This window comes from Centruroides vittatus, unplaced genomic scaffold, assembly GCF_030686945.1.
Source record: "Centruroides vittatus isolate TY-2023 unplaced genomic scaffold, ASM3068694v2 contig_202, whole genome shotgun sequence".
NCBI classification, from domain to species: Eukaryota; Metazoa; Arthropoda; class Arachnida; order Scorpiones; family Buthidae; genus Centruroides; species Centruroides vittatus.
In genome coordinates, this window is record NW_027121249.1 from 637,544 (window position 1) to 664,460 (window position 26,917).

Below are 26,917 nucleotides of genomic sequence, written 5' to 3' on the forward strand. Positions count from 1 at the left end.
TAAAACAGAATTGCTAGCTAGTGTCAATTAATCGATAATATTAAGGTTATTGTAATTATGATTAGTTTTCAGAACGTTTAATTGCAATCTAGTGCTTGATGTTTACAATTATTCTTTGCGTCGCCACAAAGACCATGATGAGAGAGTAAAATTTCGTCATTAAATGATAGAAATTACCAATTGTTAGAACTTGTGCACCACTAATTTCTGTGCTTATAAAAATGCACAGAAATTATCAGTGCACTAATTGAAATTAGAAAAATTTTGGTGCATGGTTATCTGATGATTAATATCCAATTTCTATGATGTGCAAATCCGTCTCAAAAATAATGTGAATAAGGAATGTAAATTGTTGCATTTCTTGTGGCCTCGCTGCACGGATCTTCATTTTTTAACTTACATTGCAATTAAATGCATACTTTTAACGTGGCGTCCCTGCCCCGTGGGAATTGAGATGGCCTTTTTTCACATTAGGGTGGCGAGGGATGGGCCCAATATCTTTGGAATGGGTTTTCCGAAAAAGTCTGGGTCGTTCGCTCGGATCGATTACGTGCCCCGAGCGGTAAGCCGAGGCCTTCACCGCCTCGCACGGTTATTGTTTTGTTTGGGATCGCTCCTATCTAAATACTTTTAAGTATTTAATAGTGTTTATTGTTTCTATTTTGGGACGAAGTTCCACTTTTTGTCACACACAAAATACAAAGATCTAAAAATTATACTTCATGGTAAGAAAATACAAAAGTTTAAGTGTTAAAATACAAAATACTCCATCGTTATCGATTCCATTGATTCTACCGTCGACCTTTTGTAATTATCTCTTATCGCTCTGCCGTTATCTAATTTATCGTTAAAGGACGATAAGGCATGGAAATGTAATTAGATACGAGTTAAGCGAAGCATTGCGCAACTAAGCTTTGTTATTATTTATTAAAAATATTATATTAATTTCGGTTGCGCGAAAACGAATATTTAAAATGTTGATAAGTGGAATGAAATTTATGAATCGAGCGCAAGGAACTTAAGCACCATTAACGACCCTTTGTATAAATATGTATAATGGTAATGAGTGACGAGTTGTTATGTCTATTGTTACTTTATGAAAATTTTGTCCCGATAATGCTATATTTAGCATTGAATTCTGTCACAATTAGAAATAAAAAAAGAAGGCGAGTTACTATTTTGTTAAAGTTCCAATTGAACGGCATCCAACTTCGTGCTTTATGATGACGAACGACTCTTTCTAATGGGTCTATAGTCAGAGGATTGTTACGCTTAAAACTATTTAATCGTCCCTGCTCTTCTTTTTTTTTTTTTGTTTAGAAAATTATGTTTTGCCGTTATAAATAACTTCAATGGTGGAAACGGACACTCTTGATTACGCTGGCGAGACTGCGGCTGGTATGAATCGTTATGTGACACTGAGTCAGTTGGGTGATGGAACGTACGGAAGCGTCGTGTTGGGTCAGCGACTGGACACCGGAGAGAAGGTCGCCATCAAAAGGTGAGGCGGGTGTTCCGGACTTTATTCCCTGCGCGTTCGGATTTTTGCATTTAAAAATTTATGAGACGATAATTGAAGATACCTCTCGAGCTATTTAGGTTACGGCTAAAAAAATCTTCGGGCGATTCGTGCCGATTATTCGTTATTGATTAAATGACGAATAACTTTGCATTGGAAAGGATTATCGTGTGACGTGTTTAACAAATGTGATCGGTCGACGGAGTGTAATTACTGTTTGTCTTACCGGTTAAATTACCCTTTATGACTAATGAGCTCGTAAGAATGCAAATTAAAACCAAAAATTCTGCGAAAGTAGAGCAGACGTCGACAAAATATCTTCAATTTCGTCTCGTAAAAGCATTAGTCCAAAAATTTTATATTTTATTGATTGTTTGCAATCTATTAAACAATATTTTTTTGGTAAATTTTGCGTGCTGGGCTCGTCGGATGCACGGCCAAAAAACGGTAGAAAAGCTTGAAGTAGTTTGCTTTTAAAATATTGTTAAGTAGATTGGAAGATATTATATAGTTAAATTTTTATATAAGCCGTTTCTTTTGCTCGTCTTCCTGCACTTCATCTCAGGTTGTGATTGCACTGTCTTTCCCAATGCACGTCGGCATCCGTTCTATGCACTGCGTGTACGGCACTATCTGACCCGCATGATATCGTCATGAATCAGTACAAGTTTCTGCAACAGATAGGTGACGGTACCTACGGTAGCGTCATTCTGGCGCAGTCTCTGACGAACGGAGAGAAGGTTGCCATTAAAAGGTAATGCCAGTTTCGTTTGCACTAGTGTATGTCGCTATAAATTTGCATATAGTTTTTAATATTCTGTGTTTGAGAATAAAATATGCTTTCAATTTCTAATTAGCCCGAACTTGGAATTGTAAATCAGAGTTATAACAGTTGGTTCTCGCTTACGACAGATTGATGACATTCTCGTTAAGGTCGCCGCAAACTAGATAATGTTGTTGCTTTCAACGTGACATCAGACGCAATTTTTATGGTCACGCGACCATTTTCTTTCAACAATTGGGCAATGTTCCCTTTTGTGATATCACTCCTGTGTAGTTCTACAAAACCAATGAACATTTTGTTTACTCCTCTATGAACTATTGCTTGTTAGTTTGTTTTATAAACGGAACGACAGTTTGCTCCTGTTAGCTTCAGCTGTCTGTTTGGCAAAATTTAATAAATAAATGAAAACAAAATGAGGGACCTGATAGATTTATAAATTTCAATAAAATCAATGAAATAATTTACAGTGATACCTCGGTTTTCGTCGATAATTTATCCGAAAACAATCAACGAAAATCGAGACAATTATTCCCATATGAATCAATGTAAATCCAATTAATTTGTTCTAGACACTCCAAAATACATACCAAAAGCATATTTTATAGAGCATAAATATTGTGTTTAATACTAAAAACAATAAGTAATTAATATAAAATGAATATAAAAGACTAATGTAAAGAATAAATGAACGTTAACGTAGCATTTAACATGGCATTCAAAGGGCTGCTGGCTCTGGAAACTTTCTTTGATTTCATGATGGAGCTAAAAGGAAAGGATGGAATTGTTTTGCTAGACATGCTGGTCAATGCCACACTGAACGGGAAAATGCGTGGGCCGTCCTATGTTTTTGCAAAATTAGCAGGAGGTCACGTAGACATGCCGACGAAATCCGGGGCACGTAGACGAAACCGAGACAGATTTTCCCTGAAAAAAATTGACAAAAACCAAAATCGACAATAACCGAGGTATTACTGTATATTTTTACATTATGAAAATCTATCAAACAGCTTTGTTTCATAATCTCAGCATAAGGAAGACATAGCTGAAACACAACAAAGATCACTGCACAAACATATGCCTTCTTTCTGGCCTATGGCGCATGCTCCTTTATCACAAACTTTCAAATGCATACGAGTGTTAATGATTGTCGCCCAAAAATCCAACTTCTTGGATCCGAGAGACATTAGACCATTCTACTTTCCGTCAAAGGGTACGACATAAAATGACATTCGATTGACGATCGAGCAGTCGATGGTCAACTGAGTGACAATCGAATGAATTTCGTCATTTGACATCACCTTTGACCAGTTTGCTTTAATATTGCCTAGTTTGCAGTGGCCTTTAGATGTGACATTCAGTGGTGTGATGTGCCTCGGTATGTGGTGCATTCTGGGAAGGCCGGATGACTCGACAAACGACACTTTTGCATTTGTCAATACTTTTTCTTCTTGTCATCGTGGTAAAAGTCTAGCTCGACTCAACTTGTAAATGTGTTCCACTTCTGCTACAGTTCGATGTATGTAACCACTATATCGTGGCTATGCCGTTCACTGTAGCAGATTCCGTCATAGCGAGAACCGGTCTTAACAATACATGTGCTGACATCATGCAATTGAAATTCATATGGCAAGACTGACAAGTAAGTTCATAAGCAACATCCTTGAATAATTTGGAGATCGAGTGCCGAAGTACGGCATCGAAACAGAAGGCTTTTAAGGACTCAGACTTAATTTAATCTCATTAGACAATGTATAAACTAAAGTCGGCAATGCTTATCGTTTTTTATATTGTCTGTTTTCGTGCATGGCCTTGTTACTTTATGTGCTAGATAAACAAACGTATCGTAACGCAAGTTAAATGATACAGCACCTTACCAATTTTTGTTTCTGTCGACAGAATGAAAAAAAAGTATTATTCCTGGGACGAGTGCATGAACTTAAGAGAAGTGAAGGTATTTGTTCACCATTCATTGTTTCACGTTAAATAATTTGTCCTTTAAAATTAAGAGAGATTTCTTTTATTTTCAGTCACTGCAAAAACTGAGTCATGCGAATCTAGTCAAATTAAAAGAAGTAATTCGCGAAGACAATACTTTATACTTTGTCTTTGAATATTTAAAGGAGAATCTCTATCAGCTTATCAAAGACAGGTAATACACGAAATGCACCCGTCACAAAACACGAAGTGTCCGTTGCAATTGTTTAATCGTATTAATGCTTACATTGACAGGGATAAGCCATTTGCAGAGCCGGTCATTAGAAATATACTGTATCAGATACTTCAGGGTTTGGCATTTATGCACAAGCATGGTTTCTTCCATCGGGACATCAAACCCGAAAACGTACTCTGCATGGGTCCGGATCTGGTAAAGATCGCAGATTTCGGTCTTGCCAGGGAGATCCGTTCCCGGCCGCCTTATACAGATTACGTATCCACAAGATGGTGAGGGAGAATTTTGTATTTGAGATGTTTCGGCATTAAAAACTCGAGCACGATTGATAAAGAATTGTTAATTTTAAAGGTATCGAGCTCCCGAAGTTTTGTTGAGGTCGACGAATTACAGTTCTCCCATCGATATCTGGGCAGTCGGTTGCATAATGGCAGAACTGTATACGTTGCAGCCGCTTTTTCCAGGAAGGAGCGAGATCGATCAAATATTCAGAATATGTTCCGTTCTTGGAACACCGGATAAGGTAGTTGAGATTTTTATTTTATATTTTTTTAAGGATTATTAGTTTTTTAACTATTCATATTTTTCTTTAGAGAGATTGGCCAGAAGGATATCAGTTGGCCACGGCCATGAACTTCAGATTTCCCCAGTTTTCGGAAATGCCGATGAGTAACATAATACGGAAAATAAGCAAAGAAGGTCTGATACTGTTGAAGGACATGCTGAGATGGAATCCTGCTCAGAGACCAAACACGATTCAGGTATGCAGAAAGTGCGACAGCCGGACCGATTAAAAACGATTCTGACAATTTGTTTATCTTGCAGTCGCTCCGTTATCCGTATTTTCAAGTAGGCCAGAAATTGGGTATTCAGGGAACTCACATCGTTTCTCAGCAACAAAAGCAATCTTACCACGACAATCAGCCGAGGCCTCTGGTTGAAAAGGAAAGAAATTTGCAAAACTTCATTACTAAGGTAAGTTAATTTGTAATTTTTGGATTTTTTAAGGCCAGTTTATAATCCAAACATAATGGAACTCTGCTGTCGTAGCACTACACCGTGAACTGATTCTTACGGAAGCAGGCTTAGTCTAAAGGCTAAAACAGTGTGTTAAAGAGCCTTTTTCATGTCCATTATAAATTTATCCTAAGCTTCAGTTAATGAGGGTTAGACCATTTGCATGTGACATGGCAATAACTGACAATGGCTATTGCCAATATACTAGCATCATGTGTAGATTTAAACCCCACTCCGTGACCGATCCTACTTCTAAGCATTATATATACGAATATCTGTCCATTTCAGGAAGATAAGCAGCCGCTACGAAAACGATGGGGACAACAAGCCTCCATAGAAGACTTTTCCGAAATGGGAAATCAGAACATATTAAAGCAAAGTAAACAGACCGAAGACAGGTAATGCATGTATAGTATATGTATATAAAAAGGAAACATTCACCGTATTAAAATTAAAAATCAAATTTTCATCTGCAGGATTTCGGAAAATCACTATGCAAGTAGGGTGGACGGCATACAAATGGAAATGCCGATGACGAGATCGAGAATGTCTGCCAAACAGCATTATTTAACGAAAGCTCGTTACATAGCCGGTCAGAATACGCGTAACGTCAATTATCAGGATACGAAGAAGGAAGATTTCAGTCTCGTTGGTAAAAGTATAGGTTAGTTTAGTTTAGTTTTGAGTTAGAAAAAAGGAAATTATCCTTTGGTATATTATCGAAAATAATAGCAAACACAATACTTGGCGATAAAATATGCTGTATGTAGTGTATTATGGATATCATTATGCATTCCTTTGTGACTTATTTTCTAATTTGCGTAAGTTGTGTGCTCACTTAATAGTATAAAACATTGCCAGTCTGCCACTTTGGATAGTTTTGGAAACACCGCATACAATGTGACTGTGTATAAATGCTGTCACGTCCGACACTTTGATAATACGCCAAAGGGTAATCGAAATAACATTGTTACATCATAATCTGTTTATACTTTAAAGGAAATTATGGCGGTTACATTCCGTCAATGTACGACAAACACAACCAGAGAAACCAGAACGCAGGAAACTTCGAAGGAGGACTGAATCAGAGACTTTCGGCCAGTCTACAGGGACGCGGCGGAAATCCCGGTTTCACTTTCCCCGGGAAAACCGACTGGGCTGCCAAGTACGTATTCTAAACTCTTTTTATACATTTGGAAAAGTTTCAGAGAAAACTGAACCAAATTTTTATTTTAGGTACCTTAAATAATCCAAAATATCTTCGGGAATTTTAAAAAAGTAAGAAAGAAAAACTCAAATTTTTAGATTTATAAAAACAACACTGAAAGGAGAAAGTTATTTTAACAAGAAACAAAGAAAAAAAAAAATACAAAAAATTTTCATTCTGTCCATTGACTAAAAAATCTCGTGCAACAATTTGGAAATCCATTCGAGAAAGCAAAAAAAAAAAAAACACATGACATTTTGTATCGAGACAGATATTTTCTAATCGGAAAGGTGCTAAAATAAATACTCGTGCCGTCCCTTTAAAAGGACTCGCCCAAACAAAATAAAGGACGTGGATTTGTATGCCATGAGAAGTACATTTTGGACACTTGCAACATGACGACTGCAGTGCCTTATCACTTTAATAGGACGTAGTATTTATTTTTTGCAAGAACCGGGATGGAAGACCGGAAGAAAGTTTGTGCGCTCGTCGTATTTACGACGTTTTTCCGCATCCGTCCATTTTTATTTACCGTCTAGGGTCATGCACAATTTTGTTTTACAGTTTATTTTAAATGTTTCTTTTTTTCCCAGATCTGTTTAAAGTTATTGTTTACTGTGTTATATATACACTATTTAATAATATAGAAGTTTACCGGATCGGAATTTGATATTCCGCTAAGGAAGATCTGATTTGTTTTACGACAAGGAATGAATTATTAAATATGTATTTTGAATGTTTTCGTATAAATAAAACGTGTAAATATTTAATGACTTCTACGTGAATTATCTTTTAATTGGAGTTAAGTATGTAATTTACACTTAGAACATGACCATCTACCGTGACCGATTGTCGTAGATTGTCGATCGAATTCCTTGCATTTATAATTACAAATACTTTTGCTTAACACTTTGTAGCTTGTTTAGATAAATGCTGTGTTTGTACACTGCGGCTAAGAGGCCGTTTTCGTTTCTGACATTGTCCTGGGCTCCGTACTGGAGTTCCTCGCCTCCCAGCGTTGTCATTCTTCCGCCAATTGCATTCAGGAGGGCATTTCCGGCGCACACGTCCCACTTCTTGATCAAGGTAATATGAATGTAAGCAGTTGCATTGCCTTGTATTACTTGTAGGGTTTTATAACCTGCAAATTCCATTTTTGAATACTAATTATAATAATTAGTCTCGTAAAACGTACGTATTACCTGCTCCTCCGGCGGAAATTACTTCCGTTCCTTCGCCAAATGCCTGAACGGCCACGTCCTTTACCTTCCCGGCATGTGACTGGGACACTATTATGACTGGCTTGTCCCTTTCTTGTTTTGATGCCACATACAAATTAGGGGATATGCTGTGTCCTACCCAAGCCCAAACTGTAATTAAAAAGATAAGTTTTTGAAATATAAAAATTGGGTATGAAAATTTGGTACAGTTGGGTATAAAAATTTAAATGATTTATGCAAATTTCTATACATTTAAATTCGCTGAGGGTCTGCTCGGAATGCTTACCAGTTTGACTGCCAAGACAGAGTGTAGTTCAAAAACATTACCCATAAAGATTCCAGTAATTTATCGGTCACTAAAGGACTCTGTCCGATCTTTGAGGATGGATTAACGAGTGCCATAATCATCATCTGCTGCCACCAACCACTGAGCATTTCCAAACAGACCATAAGAAGATACCTGGACTTAAAAAATAAGAGCAGAAATAAAGAATACAAATAAAACTTTGTCATAAATTAAGATCAGAAATCAAATTTTCTGATCATCTCCTCCGACAAAACTCGGAGGTACAGAAACACGAAGACATTTCAAAAGAACGAACTAACTTCTGCTTGCCCGAGACTGTCCGAAAATTGCGGCACAAAGTAGTAGTCAACTTTCTGTACAGGTACGCAGTAAATTTTAAAGCTAAAAGCAATTGCTTCCTTTTCAAAGACAGATGGGTATGTGATACATTAGAATAAAGCTAAAATTATCAGGTTGTCCAATATATGCAATTATTATGGAGTGAGTGAAACAGAAAATTGTCCAAATGCCACAGACTATAAAATATTGAATATCACTATGAATTGAAGATTCTCAAACATTGGTCATTACAAGAAACGAAACAAAAATTAAAAATGATCTCAATAGGCAGTTAGTTCAAAATACTCGACAAGTGAGAGTTGGAATATGACCAAATCACTATAACAAAACTGTATAGTGTATTGCCGATTGTACAGGTGGAGGCAAAATTCTAAAGCACCTTGACCTAAATGATCCGTTGTTCAGTGCGTGAGAGATTGTTTAAAAGAGATCAAAGATGTCACCTATCAGTAAAAGAAACTATTTGTTTTACATTATAATACTAAACATAGGAGGCCTCTTTGTGTCTGGAGCCCAAACAAATGTCCTCGTTAGCACTCCATTCATTTATATTTGTAATTTTATATTGTTTACAACGTAACTTAAAATTTTTCCTGTTTCAATTATCCAATATATAAGAGTCAGAATTAAAATTTGCCATTTATACATTAAATTAACTTAATTTACCCTTTCTATAAAAAGATGGATTTAGATGAACGAGCTTGCCGGTACGGTCGAGTTGTTAACGTGATATTTCAAAGTCGTCTATATTAAATATTGATAAGGAGAGAGATAATTCGGTATTTCCTAAATTGGATTTATACGAGCACCGAGCACCGTCGACTGAAATTTTATACAAATTAAACAATGTACTTATATTAATCGGTAGCTATGTTACAGAATATAGATTATATATAGACTTTGGACATCAAATATGAAATTTTAGATTATATATCAGCTTTAATAATGAATGTTTCTTCAAGCCGGCACATTCAAACATCTAATAAAACCTTATATGATGTATTTTATACAGTTTTAATAAAAACATAGTGATATTTTGAACAGTATTGGTGCAGACTGATCTTAAAGCATCGATAGTAAGTTAACTGAGAATAAAATTTTTATTATGTACTATAATGGCATAAATTATGCAACCAAATGGGTTCATTTTCCAATAATGCAGCTTTAACACAGCTAGATGAGATTAGTCTTTAGGGGCTGTTTATATATATATCACACTAAGGAAACAGGCAGGTATGAGAACCGTTTTCAGGAGGAGACATTCCTGCTGCAAAGCCAATTTATGTTTGCAGTGGACAAACATTTTCACTCCTTTTTGAATTAAAGTATTTAATCTAATATTTCGTTAACTTGTATTTGTTGTAATAGGAGATACATCGTAAGCTTCACTCGTAACCAATGTGCGAGACCTCGAATGGAACTGCAGTACCTGACAAATGCAAATATGCACCATTGTTTTTGTGAGAGTTTGCTACCGTGTTGAAAAGCTAGTTTTAATATTGTGCCATACGAAACCTTTTCACTATGTAAAGAATCTTTTGAACAGCCAAAAATGTAGCCCTTAGTGTTTGCTGATAATATGCCAGCAAGGAAGTACAATGGTGTTCAAACAGGTGCATTAGACAAAGAGAATTCAAGATTCTGATTAAGAATTTAGTAGCCAAATAGTTAAGAGTTGCGTGAAGATGACGGCATGCATTTAACTAATGTCATAGTTCTTATAAATTGTTCATCACTATATGTATTGTATATGGTAATAAGTAAATTAATTGGTCTGGAAGTGAAGATCAGAGGTCTGGATAGTGCAATTGGGAACCCATCTCCATGGTAAGTGGGAGTTGTGGTTTGGGTCCTGTTCCAGGCCAATCTTTACTTCCAGAATAATCTAAATAAAATTTATTTATTTAATGAGAAAAACATACTTAATCTGTCTACCTCAAGCTAAATTACTCAGTAATGAGCAATTATTTATTGTGATGTCGTCACAATGCAGGGCTGCAATTCTTTAGATCTTGATGCACAATGCTATTGATTATAGTAGTGTCTGCCCCTGTACATCATGTTTTTCCTATTAACGAGAGTGTCATGCTAGTCATCTATCTGACTGTTCTGGATAAAATTTTTGAATTGAAATAATGTGTTTGTGGTCAATATTGGAAGTTCACATAGTTAATCAAGACCTCCTATCCCTAAGCTTTCCATATCTGGTCTCGACTTTCAGCTATCTACCAATAACGTTGTTCTCGATATTAAGGAAGGACAGACAGCCAACAGATGCCAGTAGGTCTGCAGTTTTAAAATTGCAGGCCAATTAATATGCTTTATATAGCCTGATAGTCTGGCAGTTTGTTTTATATTTATAGAAATAATAATAAAGCATGAGAATCTTCATGTTTACATGCATTTTTAAACTATGTTTGTAACACATTAGCATGCTGTAGCTATAAAAACTGTACTCATTTATATTTATACACATTTATTATTATTATTATTAAAAATGAGTCATTTTTATTTTTAAATAATACAAATAGACAATAACATCATTTTGATTGTCTCCAGTTACAGTTTAAGCTAATATTTCCTTGTCCAGTTTCCAGTTACAGTACTTCATGTATTGATGATGTAGAAGTAAAAGGAAACACAATAATAAAAGAAAGATATGTTTAAAAAACTGTAAAATATTAATTAAAAATAGGTAGAATGGCACAATTAATTATGTAAATTTATTGTTATTTTTATTCATTTATATGTTAAGTAATTATATATATTTTTTGGTCCCTTTCTGCCCTATGGGCACTAAGAAGTCCTTTTAAATCATCCCATCATGGGTTCAACCAAGCCCATGAGTGAGGAAAGGGCCTAAATTATCTGGGACAGACTAGGAATGTTTTCACAGGCTGAGTTTTAAGACTGACTATCATCAGTAAACTATCAGACGACAATAATTTCTACTCGTGTCTAAGATGAAATACAGAAAATATGAATTTTGTCTTATATTACTATGCACAGGCATTCAAAATGTTTCCAGAATTGTACTATAGTATGTAAAGGTGGGACGTTTGGAAATGCATCCCTAATCGCCTCCAAAGTAGGACCTTTGGTATACACAACTGTCTCATCAATCCTGCCATTGTCATAAGCAATGGCAGGATTTGGGAGTTTGGCCATTGCATTTGATTTGATGTCCTCCACAGTTGCAAAATGCATCCCTTGGGACCCATTTTCAGTGTAGGGAATGGCCAAATGTCACTTGGAAGAGGTCCAGCAAGTATAGTGGTTGAGCAACAACAGGAAGTGTTTTACTGGCAAGGAATTGCTGCATGATAAGCCATGAGTAACTAGGTACATTATCATGATGCAGAAACTGCCCTCCTGCAACTTGTCACATCTTTTTCTCCAAACTGCATCTCACAACCTATGCAAAACTTTTATGTAGAAATGACCAACACCCTGTCCATCGTGGAAAAACATCAAATCAAAAGTAATGACCAAACTCCTGAATATTCCAAAATAAACCTTCCAATTCTGCTCCCAATGACAGCAGGGCAGTCGGAGCTACTGTAACTGCTACTGTATTTTAATATCCTTGAAAAAATTGTCCGCAGTTTTGTCTTCAAAATGTTCATAAATTGTCTCCTGCGACTCTTAATCACTTTTTCAAATATCTTCAAAGGGTTTTGGAAACATAATAATCACTGGGAGCCAGGTCCGAGCTGTAGGGTGGAAGGTCAAGCTCCTCCAACCCATACCTCTTCACAGCAGCCGTATACATTGGTGGATTGTTCTGCAAGGGGTTAACATGATACAAATTAATGCAACAAGTTCAACTGAAATGAATGTTTCCAAGTGACTAATGCAAATCGGCAGGAAAAACTGTTTTATTAGTTCGTGTAGAGATGGCGCCATCTGATACTATCGTCACTTTATTCCTACCATGTCTAAAATATGTCTGGAAACTTTTGGCATCTACCTTGTACTGTACATCATTATAATAATAAAGAACTATTTCAGGATTTTGTTTATTCAAAGTAAACACTTTCTTAACACTTATACAATGATATTTATATTCTCTAATCAACAATACATTAGTTTTTTTTATTTCAAATATCATATTATTTGAATCATTACTACTTAATCATTTATTCAGTAGTAGATGATAATAGAAACTTCAATAAAGTGTATTATTATAAAAATATTGTAGTCTAAATAAAATTTCTCTACTGTAAAGCATCACTTAGAAATGAGAAGACAATGTTTTTCAGTTGGATACACTGTACTAATGAAGTAAAGCATTTGCAGGATTACATATTAGAATAAAATTGAACTGGATAATTTAATAAAAGTACAGTCAAACCTGTTTTTATGCGGGGGATAGGGACCGCATTAAAAAAAACGCATTAAAAAAATCTCACGAAACTTCACGAATGGCTGTAAATAATAGTTTTCGCAACACAATTAAAAAAATAATTTTTTTATGCGGTCAACAGGGACCGCATAAAAAAAGTCTCACATAGAAAATAACTCAAAACCGTACGAAATAGAATTTATTGACAACAGATGTCAGCACTTGACTGCATCGTCTGGTCTATCGTCTGTTTTACATATTTTTGTCCAGGTGGTGTTTTGTTGACTTAAAAAGTAAATTATTTCATTTTTCGCATATTCGTGCAATAATATTACTATAATAAGTGCATTTATGCTATAATAAGTTTATTTAGCTATAATAAGTCAACGTAAGACATGACGAATCGCACGAGACTAGTCGCCAACTATACCGCACAAATTAAAAATTCGCATTAAAAAATCGCACAAATAAAAATCGCACATAAAAAGAGCGCATAAAAACAGGTTTGACTGTACTTTCATTAAATTTTATTATGGATCATCATCATAAACATACTCATTGTTAAATAACTTATAACCAAGAGGCATTGAAGTTGAATAAAATTATTAGTTTGACCATACTAATTGGTAATTACAGTACCATAGCAAAGGAACAATTTTCTGTGAAACAACAGTATGATTTAAAGCAACCTTTAGTACGTCGTCCTCCTCTTGCCTGGATGTGAGGTGATATGGTTGCATATGGAGCATATGCAATCCTACAACAGGGCTGCCGAAAGATGTGGTTTCAGATTCTTCATACTCATAAATTGGCTAAAGCTGGCATCCCACCTAGTCCCACAAATGCTCGGCGGTGACAAATCCGGATACTGTGCAGATGAAAGCAGTGTGGCAATGTAACAGCTACATTCTATGGAAACCATTGATATGTGCAACTGAGTATTATCTTGCTGGAAAAGGCAACACAAGGGATTTCCTGAACATATCACTGTGTAATCAATGTCTCTCACAGTATTGTACCTATGGGGACAATGTCTCTCACAGTATTGTACCTATGGGGACAGTGTCTCTCTTAACAGTAAAGGTGGAACTGAAGAACTCATCAATGGTTCACTACACTCCAACATAGTGATTACTAAAGACAAAACATTGCTAGTCCATGGCAATCTATGTTTGTCATGGCATGACTATAAATGAAGCCAAAGATTTTGATGCATTATTGGAAGGATGCACAGTAGCCACTATGTGTGCAAGTTTGCTTCTGTTAGTTGCTGCGTACAGAAAGATGATTTTATAGTTAGGCTTCTCCCGTCTCTGAATGGTGGACAAACACACCATTGCAGCTGTTTGTGTTAGTCTTGTACTCAGCTGATCATCTCTTCTGATGGTCTGTTGGGAGCATCCAGAGCCAGGCCATATATCTACTATTCCCAACATTTGCTCACAGTCAGGTCAGAATAACCCTGAAGGCAGACAATTCAAGGAATTGCCATTGTGCTTCTCTCAGCCTGATGATGTGGCCTTTGTCAAATTTCATCAGTTGTATATAATGCCTTTGAGTACATTGTATACATTGTACAGGCATGCTTGGCATTTGAATACCTTCAAATACACTGAAAATTCTGAATATAGTGAATCTTATCTGTCTGTACACAGGTAACTGGGGTAGCAATTTTAAGATACTCTGGTCACATTATCTAGCAAAAAATTGGATCACTACTGTAAGCATAAACATCTAAAACCCTATAGTTATATTTTAAAGCCAAACAATTGCTGAATTCTATTGGAAATTATTTGGCTATATTACTACTACTATTGATAATTAAATGCTAAGTAATTTAACACTAGAGATAGGCATTAGGTGCCACCTATTGCTAAATGTAATAATTACAATTAAATAAATATTTTAATAAGTAATTTAGAAGGTCTGACTAGTGTAACTGGCAATATGACCACAGGGTAAGTGGGAGTTGTGGGCTTGAGTCCTGCTTCAGGCCAATTCTTTTCTTCCAGAAAAGACAACAAAGAATAAGGACCAGTGCCAGAATTAGCTGACATCAAACTAGTAATTGGCATTTGCTCTAATCAGTTCTCTTTATTTCATTCTCTCATTTATAACTCTCATCTCAAATATTATTCACTAGGTTTTATGACTCAACTACTCTATTAAAGTATCCATTTTACAATAACGTATCTAATCATGAGACTAAGATTGCGTCCTGATTAAAACAGAGTACATAAGACGAAACTAAGGTTATTCTTTGGAAAATTTCTGCATGTGTTTAATTATAATTATAAATTTAGCAAGAGATGGAACTTAGTGGTAATAGAACTTAGTAGTAATATAGCCTAATATAATCTGGAAATTCTTTGACTTTAAGCATTTATATAAGTCCAAAAAATTTTTGTGCACCAACTTTAACAGTAATTGCACAATTCATCTTGGGTGCATAACTCTGTTGATAATGAGTGCATTTAAAACAGTGTTTTTCAAACTTTTTCTCATCACAGACTGGTAAAATTATGTTATAATTTTACTGGTGCAGTGGATTATGAATAATTTTAATAATATTAAGTAATTATAAGCAATTATACTTATGTACATAACAGAGTACATACAGTAACTCTAGCTTATTATTTAAATGTCACCCGTAATCAACTGCACCAGCTTCAGTATGGTCAAATACACTCATCAAAAGTAAAATTGCAACACCGTGAGGGAATGCGTGTAGGCACATACAAGTTGCAGAACCAGTAGAGGTAACAGAGATATGCAAAATGATTAAGTTTGTGTACGCATTGGGTCATGTGGTACCCAGTTTTGGACTACAGAGACCAGCTATCAGCAACAGTTCATCTTCTAAGCTTCTTCAGAAGTTCAGCAGCAGACAAACTTTTGAAGAAGCATAAAAAATGCTTCAGAGACAACAGTGAGCTGAATATCAACAGTCAAAGGCTGGTGAACAAGATTATTCTGAAGCTGCGTGACCTTGCTTTGTTGATACGCATAGCTGCCATGCTTCTTGGGCACAATGTGAGTTCTATGTAGCTATCTGTGACACATGGATGCAGGAACTTCTGCAAACACACTGAAGAGGGAATGGGTTACACTGGTGCACAACAGAGCACACAGACTGGCAGATTCATCGAATGGCCTGTCAGGACCCGTTCACCATGGCACATAACATCTGAAGCTGCCATCAACAGATACATCTGTGTCCAACCCAAACCATCTGCAATAGGTTGCATAATGTTAGGCTGAATGCACAGCAACTAGCAACAGGGGTACCATTAACCACTAACACAGGGCTGCATGCCTAGCATGGTGGTGTCATCATTGTACTAGACCAGTGGTCTTCAATTTAAGGAACCCTTACGAGTATAAAATTATTTCGCAGAACCCAGGATCATAAACAATAGAATATTCACAATATACGTAATACATATAAAGAAAAACGTTTTAATATTCTTTTATTGTATTATATTAAAAAGTATTACAAAATAAAGTTAATATGTACAAATAAAATTTTCAGTTTTAATGACTGGGATGAGCTTGCTTTGTTTTGCACAAAACTTTAAAATCAGGTTTTATTGTCGTTATTTGTAAACGCATTTCATGTCCGGCATCCAATTATTTCTGTATTTTGTTTTTGTTCCGACATATGTTGAAAACAGCTTTTCACACAAATATTTTGTAATGAAGGGCATTAACGTTTTTATAGCTTTTTCAGAAATTTGAGGATATTCCATGAAAATTTTTAACCAAAAATCAAGATCTTCTATCTTCATTTTAATGTAAAATCTGTTGATAGTTCAATCAGTCGTTCCTGTTCTGTCATTAATAAATTCTGATTATTATTGACATTTTGAAATGGATTTTTAATTCAGTCCCGTGACTCTTCTTGCTGAGGAAAGTAATCCCTGATAGTGGTTTTAAGTTGTAAAATATGCTCCTGAATTATGTCTTTAACATCTTTATTCAAATTTATTTCATTTTCGATTAGAAAATCACTTAGCTTTTCATAATATTACATATTATTATTTTTCACGTAAGATTCCCACAAATCTAATTTTAAAATTAAAGCATTGATTTTATCGTTGAGTTTAATGATATTAACTTTAAGGCCTCGAAGAGATTTATTAAATTCATTTAAAGTTGTAAATATATCTGCCAAATATGCCAATAGCTGTAACCATATTTCATCATTTAAATTTTGAGCATATTTATGTTTATGATCACTTAAAAAAAAATTCTAATTTCATCTTGTACTGCTTCATTCAAAATGTTCTTTAATGTTTTTGGTATTCTTTTTACAAAAAAGCATATCTTCTTGCATTGAAGAATTAAAAATGTAACGAACCAAAACGATCAAATTAGCTAAGCCAGCAACATCTGTACATTCATCTAATTGCAACGTAAAATGATGCGAAGAAGATTTTAAACAACACAAAAGTTTATGTTCACAGTGTTGTGCCATTTTTTATTCACCTTGCCTCTGTAGCATCATAAAGTGCTATTAATGTCTTTAATAAAATTATCTCAAAGTTTGCAAGAAATTACATCTATAAAACAAGGTTTTATTAATTTTTCAGCAATAGTATATGCTTTGCCCTCCCTAGCGATTTGATAACTAATTTGAAAAGAAGCCTCAAGAGTTGCTTCGTTATCGGAAAACATGCATTTAGAAAATGCCTTCTTTTTGATTATTAGATCTACATGTTTATGTTGAAAGTATTCAATAATTTTATTACGTAGATATGGATGATTCAATTCCAAATGTCTTTTTAGTTTGGCTGGATTTAAATTACTGTTACTAACAACTTTTTTGCATTCAACACATAATCCATTCAGTTCATATTTATTTCCTGTCCAAGTAAACTCTAATGCTACATAGTTTCCGTCATATTTCCGCTGTATGATGGCTGTATCCCAGGGAATGCTATATACACATACTAGCCCTTTTTGCCAAGTGTCACACCAGACCCACACTGGGCATCATGGTTTAAGGAGACATGTTCAATCAGTAGTAATCTGATAGTTCACCAGTACATCACACGAATTGTGAGGCCTGTGGTTTGGCCACACCAGACATTGTATTCCAACAGGATAATGCCCGAGTGCACGTCGCATGGTGAACTCTCACCAGCCTGAACAGAATTCACATCCTTCCTTGGCTGGCAGCCATGCCAGATCTCTCTCCCATTGAACATCTTTGGGACCTCATTCAACCTGAGGTGCACCAGGAACCAATACCACATACCATAGACAACATGAACATCACAATGGGCTCAGCTTGGCAAGGGATACCTCAGGCAACTATTACTCACCTCATTGATAGTAAACCTTACCATATAGTGGTCTGTATAGCTGCCCATAGGGACCATATTCGTTATTGAATAAACAGATATATGCAACAATATTTGTTTGTTGTTTTAATCATTTGCATATCTCTGTCACCTTACTAATCTTGCAATGTGCATTCCTTTGTAGTGTTGCAATTTCACTTTTGAGGAGTGTATTTTTTTGCAGACCAGCAGTTGAAAAACATTGATTTAAAATATTAACCCCAAGATCCTAAATAAGTTTTAAAACACCTTTCACTCTTTTTCTAGCAAATTCTTTAATAAAATAAGAGAACTAATGCTTTCAGCTATTTTAAATGTGCACAGAACCCTAAGATCCTAGTTAATGAAACTGAACAAATGCACTTGATTGAATTATAAAATTTTCTTTTAGTCTTATGTATAATACCTGAAAATAGTTTTATTAGTATAATTGCTAGTGTACTTCATGTTACAAATTTAGCGATAGATCAGTGTTCTCTCAAAATATATTATTGGTCAATAAAAACTGCCAAGAAAGATCCCTTTCATATAAATCACCTTATTCTATCTTTTACAAGGTCATTGACAACTTCCTAATTTGAAATAAGTTGTCCTATTGTTTTGGAATTGCTATTGTTATTTTGAGTTTTCTGTTTCTTAAAAGAAACTAAGTCTGATTTGACTTGTTTTAGCATTTGGTCTTCTTTCAATAGACAGCACTCTCTAAAAATAATAAGTGTGCTGTTTATTGGAAGAAAATAAGGTTTAGTTTAAACTGAATAATTGCTCAGTCTATTTGGCATTTTCACTCTTACTAATGTCAAAATAAAGCAAAAGTGTATCAAGTGTTGTGATGTTTAATGACTTTGAAACCATGTTGCGCTTGATTCTTGTTGACTATGAACACAATATAGTGCTTACGACGATCACTTGGCTTTTCTTCTCCCTGTTATTTAGTTGATTAACAACTAAATAACAGGTTGAAGAAAAGCCAAGTGATCGTCGTAAGCACTATATTGTGATCATAGTCAACATGTTGTGATGTTGCTCAAATAATAATAAAATTAAAAAGTTATCAGATTTATTTTGGTAATAGTCACTTTTGAATAATAGTTCTCCAATTCTCTAAGAACTGAAATAACAGTCACCCTATAAAGCTGAAAAAATTATAGACTGTTTATTACAATAAATATATTTCATACTATTCATGAAGTTTATCAATTGAACGACCAGAAAAGTCATCTGGGTCAAGCACCTGGCAAAAAAGAGAACCAGAACACTAAATACTATGTGATTCCTTGCATTATCAAATCTATAGAACTGTTTAATCATAAAATAATAGCAAAAAGTATACCATTGAAATTGTTTAAGAGTCTAGTTTCTCATTTAAATCAGAAAGACTAAACAATAAAATAATGTAATAAAAGACAATAGTAGAAATTGCAGAAAGAAACAAAACTACACCTTACATCACTCCAGGAAGTAAAATTAAAGAGCCAAAAATGCTTTTGATCCAGTTTAACGGATCTTCTTCAGTTGTCAAACACAAAAATGAAATAGAACATACAAAACGTATTGTACAGTACATCCATACTAGTATATTTCAAAACTCTTATCAATCAAAATTTTGTTCTGTATGTGTCTGTTGACCTCCTCTATATAAAGTTATCCACCTTCAGGACATTAACAAGGAGAGGTTTATACACATTGCACCAAGGTGCTTGACATCTTAAGTGAACTGTATTGCATCAGGAAAGTGGTGCTTCAACACAGTTATTAATTTAATAAATACCTTTAAAAAATGAAAATGGAAGAAGGATGACATAATATAAAAAAGTGGGTAATGTTAAGGTATTTTGCTACCTTATGCAGGATACTAAGGCAATTGCAAACCACAACAATCTGAGCTTCAATTTTAAGTGGAACCATACTGTTTTTACACTTTTATGTAATGACAGACTACCACAAGATCCTTCCAACACCTTTTGTGTTTATTCTACAACCAAACAAGATTACTGTTTCAACAAAGAAGTGAAATACATTAGCACAACCAGACAAAACCTCCCTAACAGGATGAACGTGAATAAAGGTTATACAAAATCTAGCTTATTTTAAATATTTTGATATTTATTATTACTTTACTTTAACATTAACATCCAATTTTGTGGTTGTTTTACCCATTTTCTCCCAGTTCTGTATTTGAATGTTTTAAACTTTAAATTTTGTATGTTTCATTTCATTTCTGCATTCGAAAACTGACTAAGATCAATTAAGTTGAATTGAAAAGTTTTTTGGCTCATTAGATTTTACTTGCTGGAATGATGTAAGGTGTAGTTTTGTTTCTGAGTCAAATAATAATATGGAAGCCACAAGGAAATATCCGTCTAGGAGAAAATTATATCATACTCCAAGAAAGGGTTCACACAAGCCAAAGAGATGCAATGTAATAAATTAAATTTAACAAATAACTTACTTGTATTTTTCGTAAAAGGCTGGTGAATAACACCAATCATGGGCTTGCCTTTGACAGCAACACAAACCATAGTTGTTACATATTGTAATAAATCTTCTGTAAAAATAAAAGCAAATTATTAAATTTTAGAATTTTAATTCAAAATATTATGATGTAGATAAATATTTCATATTAAAATTAGACCAGTATATTCTTTGGTTGCATCTAAAGGATCCACCCATACTGTAATATCTTCAGCATTTACAAATACGTCGTCATCCACAAACTGTTTCAAAAGGAAATGCTTCGGAGTTTCTACATCTTCTAAGTTCACTTTTCTATTGTCATGTTCTTCAGAAATAACCTGTAAAATAATTAATTATTATTTTATTTGTAACAATAATTCATACAAAATTTATAAAGTTTTCAAAGCATTTATCTTATAAGATAATTGGATACACAATATTTTTAGTATATTTCAATTAAAAACTTTCAAGTTGTTTACAGATGCCATAATTTAAATTACATATGGATGTGTGCCACTTAATGTGGGTATATGAATACAGTTTAGTTGGAGGCAGAAGAGTTTGATTTGCCCAAAATATTACATAAAAACACAAGCACCAATTTTTCATTTGCCATCACTAATTTCGGTTTTCTCTGTCTGACATTTTTTCATTATTGCTTTGCCCAAATATTCCCTACTCGTATGCCTATAACAGTGAACAGCAGCCAATGCCAACACCCATACCTTTTATTATGTTTAGATACATACCAGTAAATATTTATCATTGTGTTATATAAGTTAAATAGCCTATAGGAGTAGTAGATTATTCCATACAGGTTTGTCTCAGTATGCATTATATTTGTTTAACGATGTATTTCGCAGAATGTATCCTCATCATTAAGCAGCACATACCTGTATTCAGTTTCAATGATTATAATGACATTATTCAAAATTAATGGTATATTTGGCCATAAAATAAGAATTTGGTATTTGGCCAAATAGTAAACATGGGAATCAATTATTAAATTTCATCAATTATTGGTTGCTAAATCAGCCAGACAGTCACTTTTTGACAAATATAATACCTAAACACTATAAATAAATCAAGTGTAAAATTATAATCAAATAGGACTGACAGAATATGGCAATGCAACATTTAGGCAACTTGCCTAAGTGTTGCCAAGAGGAGAGTTTCTGCCAGGAAGACTTTTTACATAAACTGGTCCTTATTTAGATGTTAGACACACAAAGAAAACCCTGAAAACTCAAATGGCCAGTCCATTAGTGAAATGTGAATCAACCATCGACTTTCAGTGTTTGAATGCCTTTCGGTCACTGATGGGTATGTAAAATGATAAATTTTCATACTTCTTATTGAAAACTTTCTAAATTTACTATAATGTTATGTTTAAACATAAATCTAAATGCTCCTTTAAAGGAACATCAAAAATAATCTGTAAATATTTTTTACCGTATGCACACAGGAAAGTTTAAATGCATTTTATTCATTTAAAATTCTTTTATGGAACAAAATCTTCAATCAGCTAAATCCATCTAAATTCTGTAAACTTTAAATATTTAACCCTACCACATTCTATTTAATTAAATGTGATAGATCTAGATCATTTTATCAATAATATGTACTTTTGTTCATTACATAAATTTTGCAAAAATATTATAGCAAGATATTTGCAATAATGTTTTAATATATCTCTATAAATATCTACATCTGTGTAAGGTTGTTATAAGTGCATTTATGCACTTATAACAACCTTACACAGATGTAGATATTTATAGAGATGTATTAAAACAAACATTTTAACTTCTACAAACATACCTTCTACAAACATATTTAACTGTATGTTTTTGGCATAACTTTAAAGGAGTACCATAGGTTCACGAATTTTTAAGAATTAATAGTAAAAATCTTTACATGCTTAGAACCATTTCAGGTTCTTATATATATTCATCTTTTGCAGCTTTCGGAAGATGAGCCAAGGAAGGGAAATAACTGATACGATGCATTCCCGCAGCAATTTTCTTTTATCTTCAATAGACTGACTTGATTCATCTGCTGTAAATACCGTTTCTGATAAACCTGCCATTTTTCCATTTGATTCGTGCAGTTAGCAGTCAACCACACACTATATTCACTTGTGGCAGCTGTTTGTCGGCTGCTGACAGCAGCTGAAAATCTACATGTGGCAGGGAGCATAAGTTTGACAAAATCAAGATAGTGACATTGACAGAGGTTATATTTGGATGGCTGAATGGCCAAGGCGGTCAAGATATCAGGCCACAATTTTGGAGGACTGGAGAGTGAATCCAGGCAGCAAAAACATTTTATTCATCGTCTGATGATTCAAAATCTTCGATGCCACAATTCTACTTCATTTGGTCCCTCTCAAATCTGTCACTTTCCTCCATTTTATATTTTAATGTAAAAAACATATGATTTTATTCTATTCAAAACCATTAGGGAAGAGGAAAAGAGAGATATCCCTCATGTAGGAGCGTCATACTAGGTTTGTGGGGTATCCTTATATAAGACAAAAATTCAAATAAAAACACGGATCTATAGAAAACTCTTCACAAGATATGGTCCTCCGAATACATGTGTCGTGTAGTACTAAATAACTTTCAAAAGTTGATGAATGTTTAAATTCAAAATATTGAAATCAAATCTGAAAATAATGTTTTAAATTCACGTCTTCTTTACAAGAAGAAAATACAAATTTAAAACATTATTTTTTTTAGTCTTCTTGTACAGAAGAAACTAAAAATGCTATGATGTGACATGTATTATCAACATTGTATGGGGTGTGTCTGATAAGCTACTGTGCAGTGGAAAAGGTTTAAGTAAAGTTTTAATAAAAATGAAATTTTATGTGCATTATTTATTTCTACAATGTATATTTAATATGTAGTCTCATATGCAATGCTGTACTTATAACTTTAATATTATTGTAGATTTCTCACTGCACAGTACTTTCCATTGCTTTCCACACCAGGTCTTAAATTTTGTTTATCTAGTAGCATTCTTGAGATTAAGGAAAGACAGACAAGCAGGTGGACGACAGTGGAAATTTATAGGTCTACAACTTTTTCAAATTGCTGCCCAACTCAAATTCATTTATTATTGGTTATAACATCAAAAATTGGGGATGCTATAGATTGCACCTTATGAAATTTCGGGACTTTGAGTATATACTTGAACACAGGGGACCAAGACGAGTTAAGGATACCCTACTTTTGGACGAAAAATACAAAAGTTATCATACTTTTTTAATGCTATCATGCAGACGACACCGTAGCTGCTAGTACCACCATCTTGCAGTAAAGTCTGCAAACCACATTAAAAAAAGCACTGTGAAAGGCAAGAAATTGCATGAACAGTCAAACGCCACTTCCTTTTTATTCTTTTGTTCAAGAACTAATGTGAATTGAACGTGAGAAATTGCACGAACAGTCGAACGTCACCTAGTGGAAAACTAAAATGGCGTGGAATGCATTGTGAAAGGCAAGAAATCGTAAATATCACAACTTTCTTATTTTTCGTCTCCAGTCCAAAAGTAGGTATCATTGAACTCGTCTCGGTCTCCTGAGTTCAAATATATACTCAAAGTCCCGAAATTCCATAAGGTGCAATCTATAGTTTACCCCAAAAGTTTAATAAAGTAGTCTAAACACACAATATAAGTTTGTATGCATATTTATTTGTTAATAAATTAAAAATGTAGGTCACAATAAACAGAACATATTCTGCTTATTGTAACCTACATTTTTATTTCTGTTTCATAATAATTCGCACAAAAATATGTTCATTAATATTGATATATTATTATTAAAGCCAAAAACCAGATATAGTACTTAAAATAAATTATAGCTCAAAAAAAAGCATGTAAAAATGTTTTTAAATAAATGAAGAAATCTTAATTTAACAAATATTTGTAATGAAATTATGCTTTAATGGAGTAGTCTTTAAGTACTTACAATCCATTGCTTTAAAGAGTAAAATTCTAACTCTGAATGAGGTGATTGGGCCTTATCACAGCTGTAGACCATGTTTTACAGCTGTGATAAGGCCTAACCACCTCATTCTGAAGCAGAATCTGCAGATGCAGCCTGGGAGAGGTCCTCAAACTTTTTTCATTGCTAAACTCTTCAATGATTCCTTAAACTACTATTGGGTCAATATCGACTGCTCTGGCTACCTCTACTGTAGCCATTAGCACTGTGGATAAAGAGTAAACTCTTAGATATTATATACACTTAAGTGTATTTATCACTTTTCTTCCTGTCATGTATCTTTTCTTTATTTATAAAGTGGCCTCAGGCTCCCTGAACCCCTCTTTGATTACACTACTGGCAGCATTTATAGTATTCCTTGTATATAGTGCATATATACCATTACACAAAAGCAAAACATGCACTTGCCATTTACTTATCAACAACATTACATTTTCATATAACATCAAGCTTGATCAATTCTTCAAATTTCTTCAAAGAATTAGACATTAGTATGTAATTAGGGTAAAATTGCAGTTATGAATGAGTGGTTTGGACCCCACTCCCAAATTTTACACCCATGACCAAAGGAACCATATATCTAAGCACCCTCGGCAAGATGTTCACCTCCAAGTTTTCATGCTGACAGGCTTAATCACAATTCCAACTGCACCCCAGAAGTAGTCGGCACAACAGCATTTCTTGTGTTTTAAAAGTTTCCAGCCATCTCTAGTAAAGCTGAATGGATTTAAGCATTGTTTTGAGAAACAGTTCCAGCTTATAAATTTTACTCCAAATAGACTGTGCAATAATATATAGATTAAAAACTCTCTAACGTTGAAATTCTCCCAGCAGAGTGATAAAGGTTCTGCAAAAATTGTAACCCGAAACAGGTCTTAGACATAGACCAAAAGCATTTGTTATTTCCAGATTCATCACTCTTCTGGGAAAATTTCAAAATTAGAAGGTTTTTATCTGTAATTTTACTCCATTTTCAATTCTCCAAAATTCCAGACAGGCCAATTTCGAGGAGGATATACTGATAAGATTCAAGCTCTGAATGAGGGGTTTTGCACTCCCAAGAGTTGTAGACCCCTATACGAGCAAAAAGTCACAGAAATGATACCCGTACGTGCAACGTTTCATGAGATATTCGCCTCCAAAAGTCAGTTTTTAACATGTATCAGTATACTGCCTATTCTCCATGCTCCGCATTGTTGTGCACTTCGATGCAAGCGACAGCAAGCCCATCAGCTCCCAACAGTACAGTTAAACTCGACTTAGCAGAGTGATGCAACTCACAATCTTGTCCAACCCAATTTTGGGGGCCGTAACTGGCTTAAAGTTGCCCATAGAGATACGTTTCCTTTGACTTTTTTGCTCTTATGGGTATGCTATAAGGTTTCAACCATGTCATTCAGAGCTTGAATTGAGCCAATATATCTTGCAAAGAATCACATATAGGCTGTTGGTTGTACTCGTATCGGCACACTCCACGGCTCTAAGATCCCAACCGACTCATTCAGAGCTACATTTGTACTTGTAATTAGTATCAAAACACTGAAAGATTAATATAAATTCTGATAATTTCAACATTCAGGTTTATTAGTAATAATAAGTAAATTAGCTGTTACCTTAACATCAGGGAAGACCTTTTTAAATCCATAGACCATAGTTTCATGAGATTTAATGTCTCCTTCAGTTAAAGGATCATTGATTCCCTCTTTTGTTTTCCCTTTACTCCATTGTCTCAACTGATGCTTCTGCTTTACTTTACGCACTTGATCGCCCCCCATTTCGGCAATTCGAATGGAAATTTCTAAAACTTTCTTCAGATTAACAACCTTCGACTTGTTATAATTCACATGATACGCGTATATCGCGTACAAAATTACAAAAGTAAAAAATAAAGTAGCTAAATTCTTAATTTTAATCATATTTGTAACAATTTACTTTCACTTCTCGGTCAAAACGACAAATTAAACCATAATTTCACACACATTTTCCATAAGACAACCTAACCCTAAAAAGCAGACGACACTTTCGTCCAGCGACACCTTAAAAAAATAAATAATAATATTAAAACTCAACCTATATAAACTCTAATTACTAATTAATACATCTTGTTTAATTAGTAATAATAATAAAACGTTAAGAAAATTTTCCGTTTATTTAATTAAATAATTCATTTTAATTTTCTTTATGATTTTGTTATTTC

General features: G+C 34.3%; 2 protein-coding genes across 2 annotated transcripts; one reads left to right on the top strand and one right to left on the bottom strand.

Annotated features, from left to right (window-relative positions):
- The first annotated feature begins 1,361 nt into the window (after window positions 1–1,361).
- Window positions 1,362–7,467, top strand: LOC136970551 (serine/threonine-protein kinase dyf-5-like). Its single transcript, XM_067264995.1, has 12 exons — window positions 1,362–1,501; window positions 2,085–2,273; window positions 4,200–4,254; window positions 4,331–4,452; window positions 4,533–4,745; window positions 4,825–4,996; window positions 5,067–5,234; window positions 5,299–5,448; window positions 5,779–5,888; window positions 5,967–6,154; window positions 6,490–6,655; window positions 6,727–7,467. The coding sequence occupies exons 2-12, from the start codon at window positions 2,173–2,175 to the stop codon at window positions 6,737–6,739; spliced, it is 1,458 nt and encodes a 485-aa protein (XP_067121096.1). The 5' UTR covers window positions 1,362–1,501; window positions 2,085–2,172; the 3' UTR covers window positions 6,740–7,467.
- A 4-nt stretch (window positions 7,468–7,471) lies between these two features.
- LOC136970552 (putative inositol monophosphatase 3) lies at window positions 7,472–26,740 on the bottom strand. Its single transcript, XM_067264996.1, has 5 exons — window positions 26,334–26,740; window positions 20,889–21,048; window positions 20,706–20,801; window positions 7,900–8,067; window positions 7,472–7,838 (listed from the first exon to the last, which is right to left on the bottom strand). Exons 1-5 carry the CDS (start codon window positions 26,634–26,636, stop codon window positions 7,585–7,587), a joined length of 981 nt encoding a protein of 326 aa, XP_067121097.1. The 5' UTR covers window positions 26,637–26,740; the 3' UTR covers window positions 7,472–7,584.
- Window positions 26,741–26,917: the final 177 nt, after the last annotated feature.

Bases quoted from the DNA above. Each gene is read 5' to 3' on its own strand.
- LOC136970551 (XM_067264995.1), top strand. From the start codon at position 2,173: ATGAATCAGTACAAGTTTCTGCAACAGATAGGTGACGGTACCTACGGT. The intron at 2,274-4,199 runs GTAATGCCAGTT...TTCTGTCGACAG, and splicing joins GAGAAGGTTGCCATTAAAAG to AATGAAAAAAAAGTATTATT. The intron at 5,235-5,298 runs GTATGCAGAAAG...TTTATCTTGCAG, and splicing joins AGAGACCAAACACGATTCAG to TCGCTCCGTTATCCGTATTT.
- LOC136970552 (XM_067264996.1), bottom strand. From the start codon at position 26,636: ATGATTAAAATTAAGAATTTAGCTACTTTATTTTTTACTTTTGTAATT. The intron at 21,049-26,333 runs GTAACAGCTAAT...ATTATTTTACAG, and splicing joins AGGTCTTCCCTGATGTTAAG to GTTATTTCTGAAGAACATGA. The intron at 8,068-20,705 runs GTAAGTTATTTG...TTTTAATTACAG, and splicing joins GCCTTTTACGAAAAATACAA to TTTGGGCTTGGGTAGGACAC.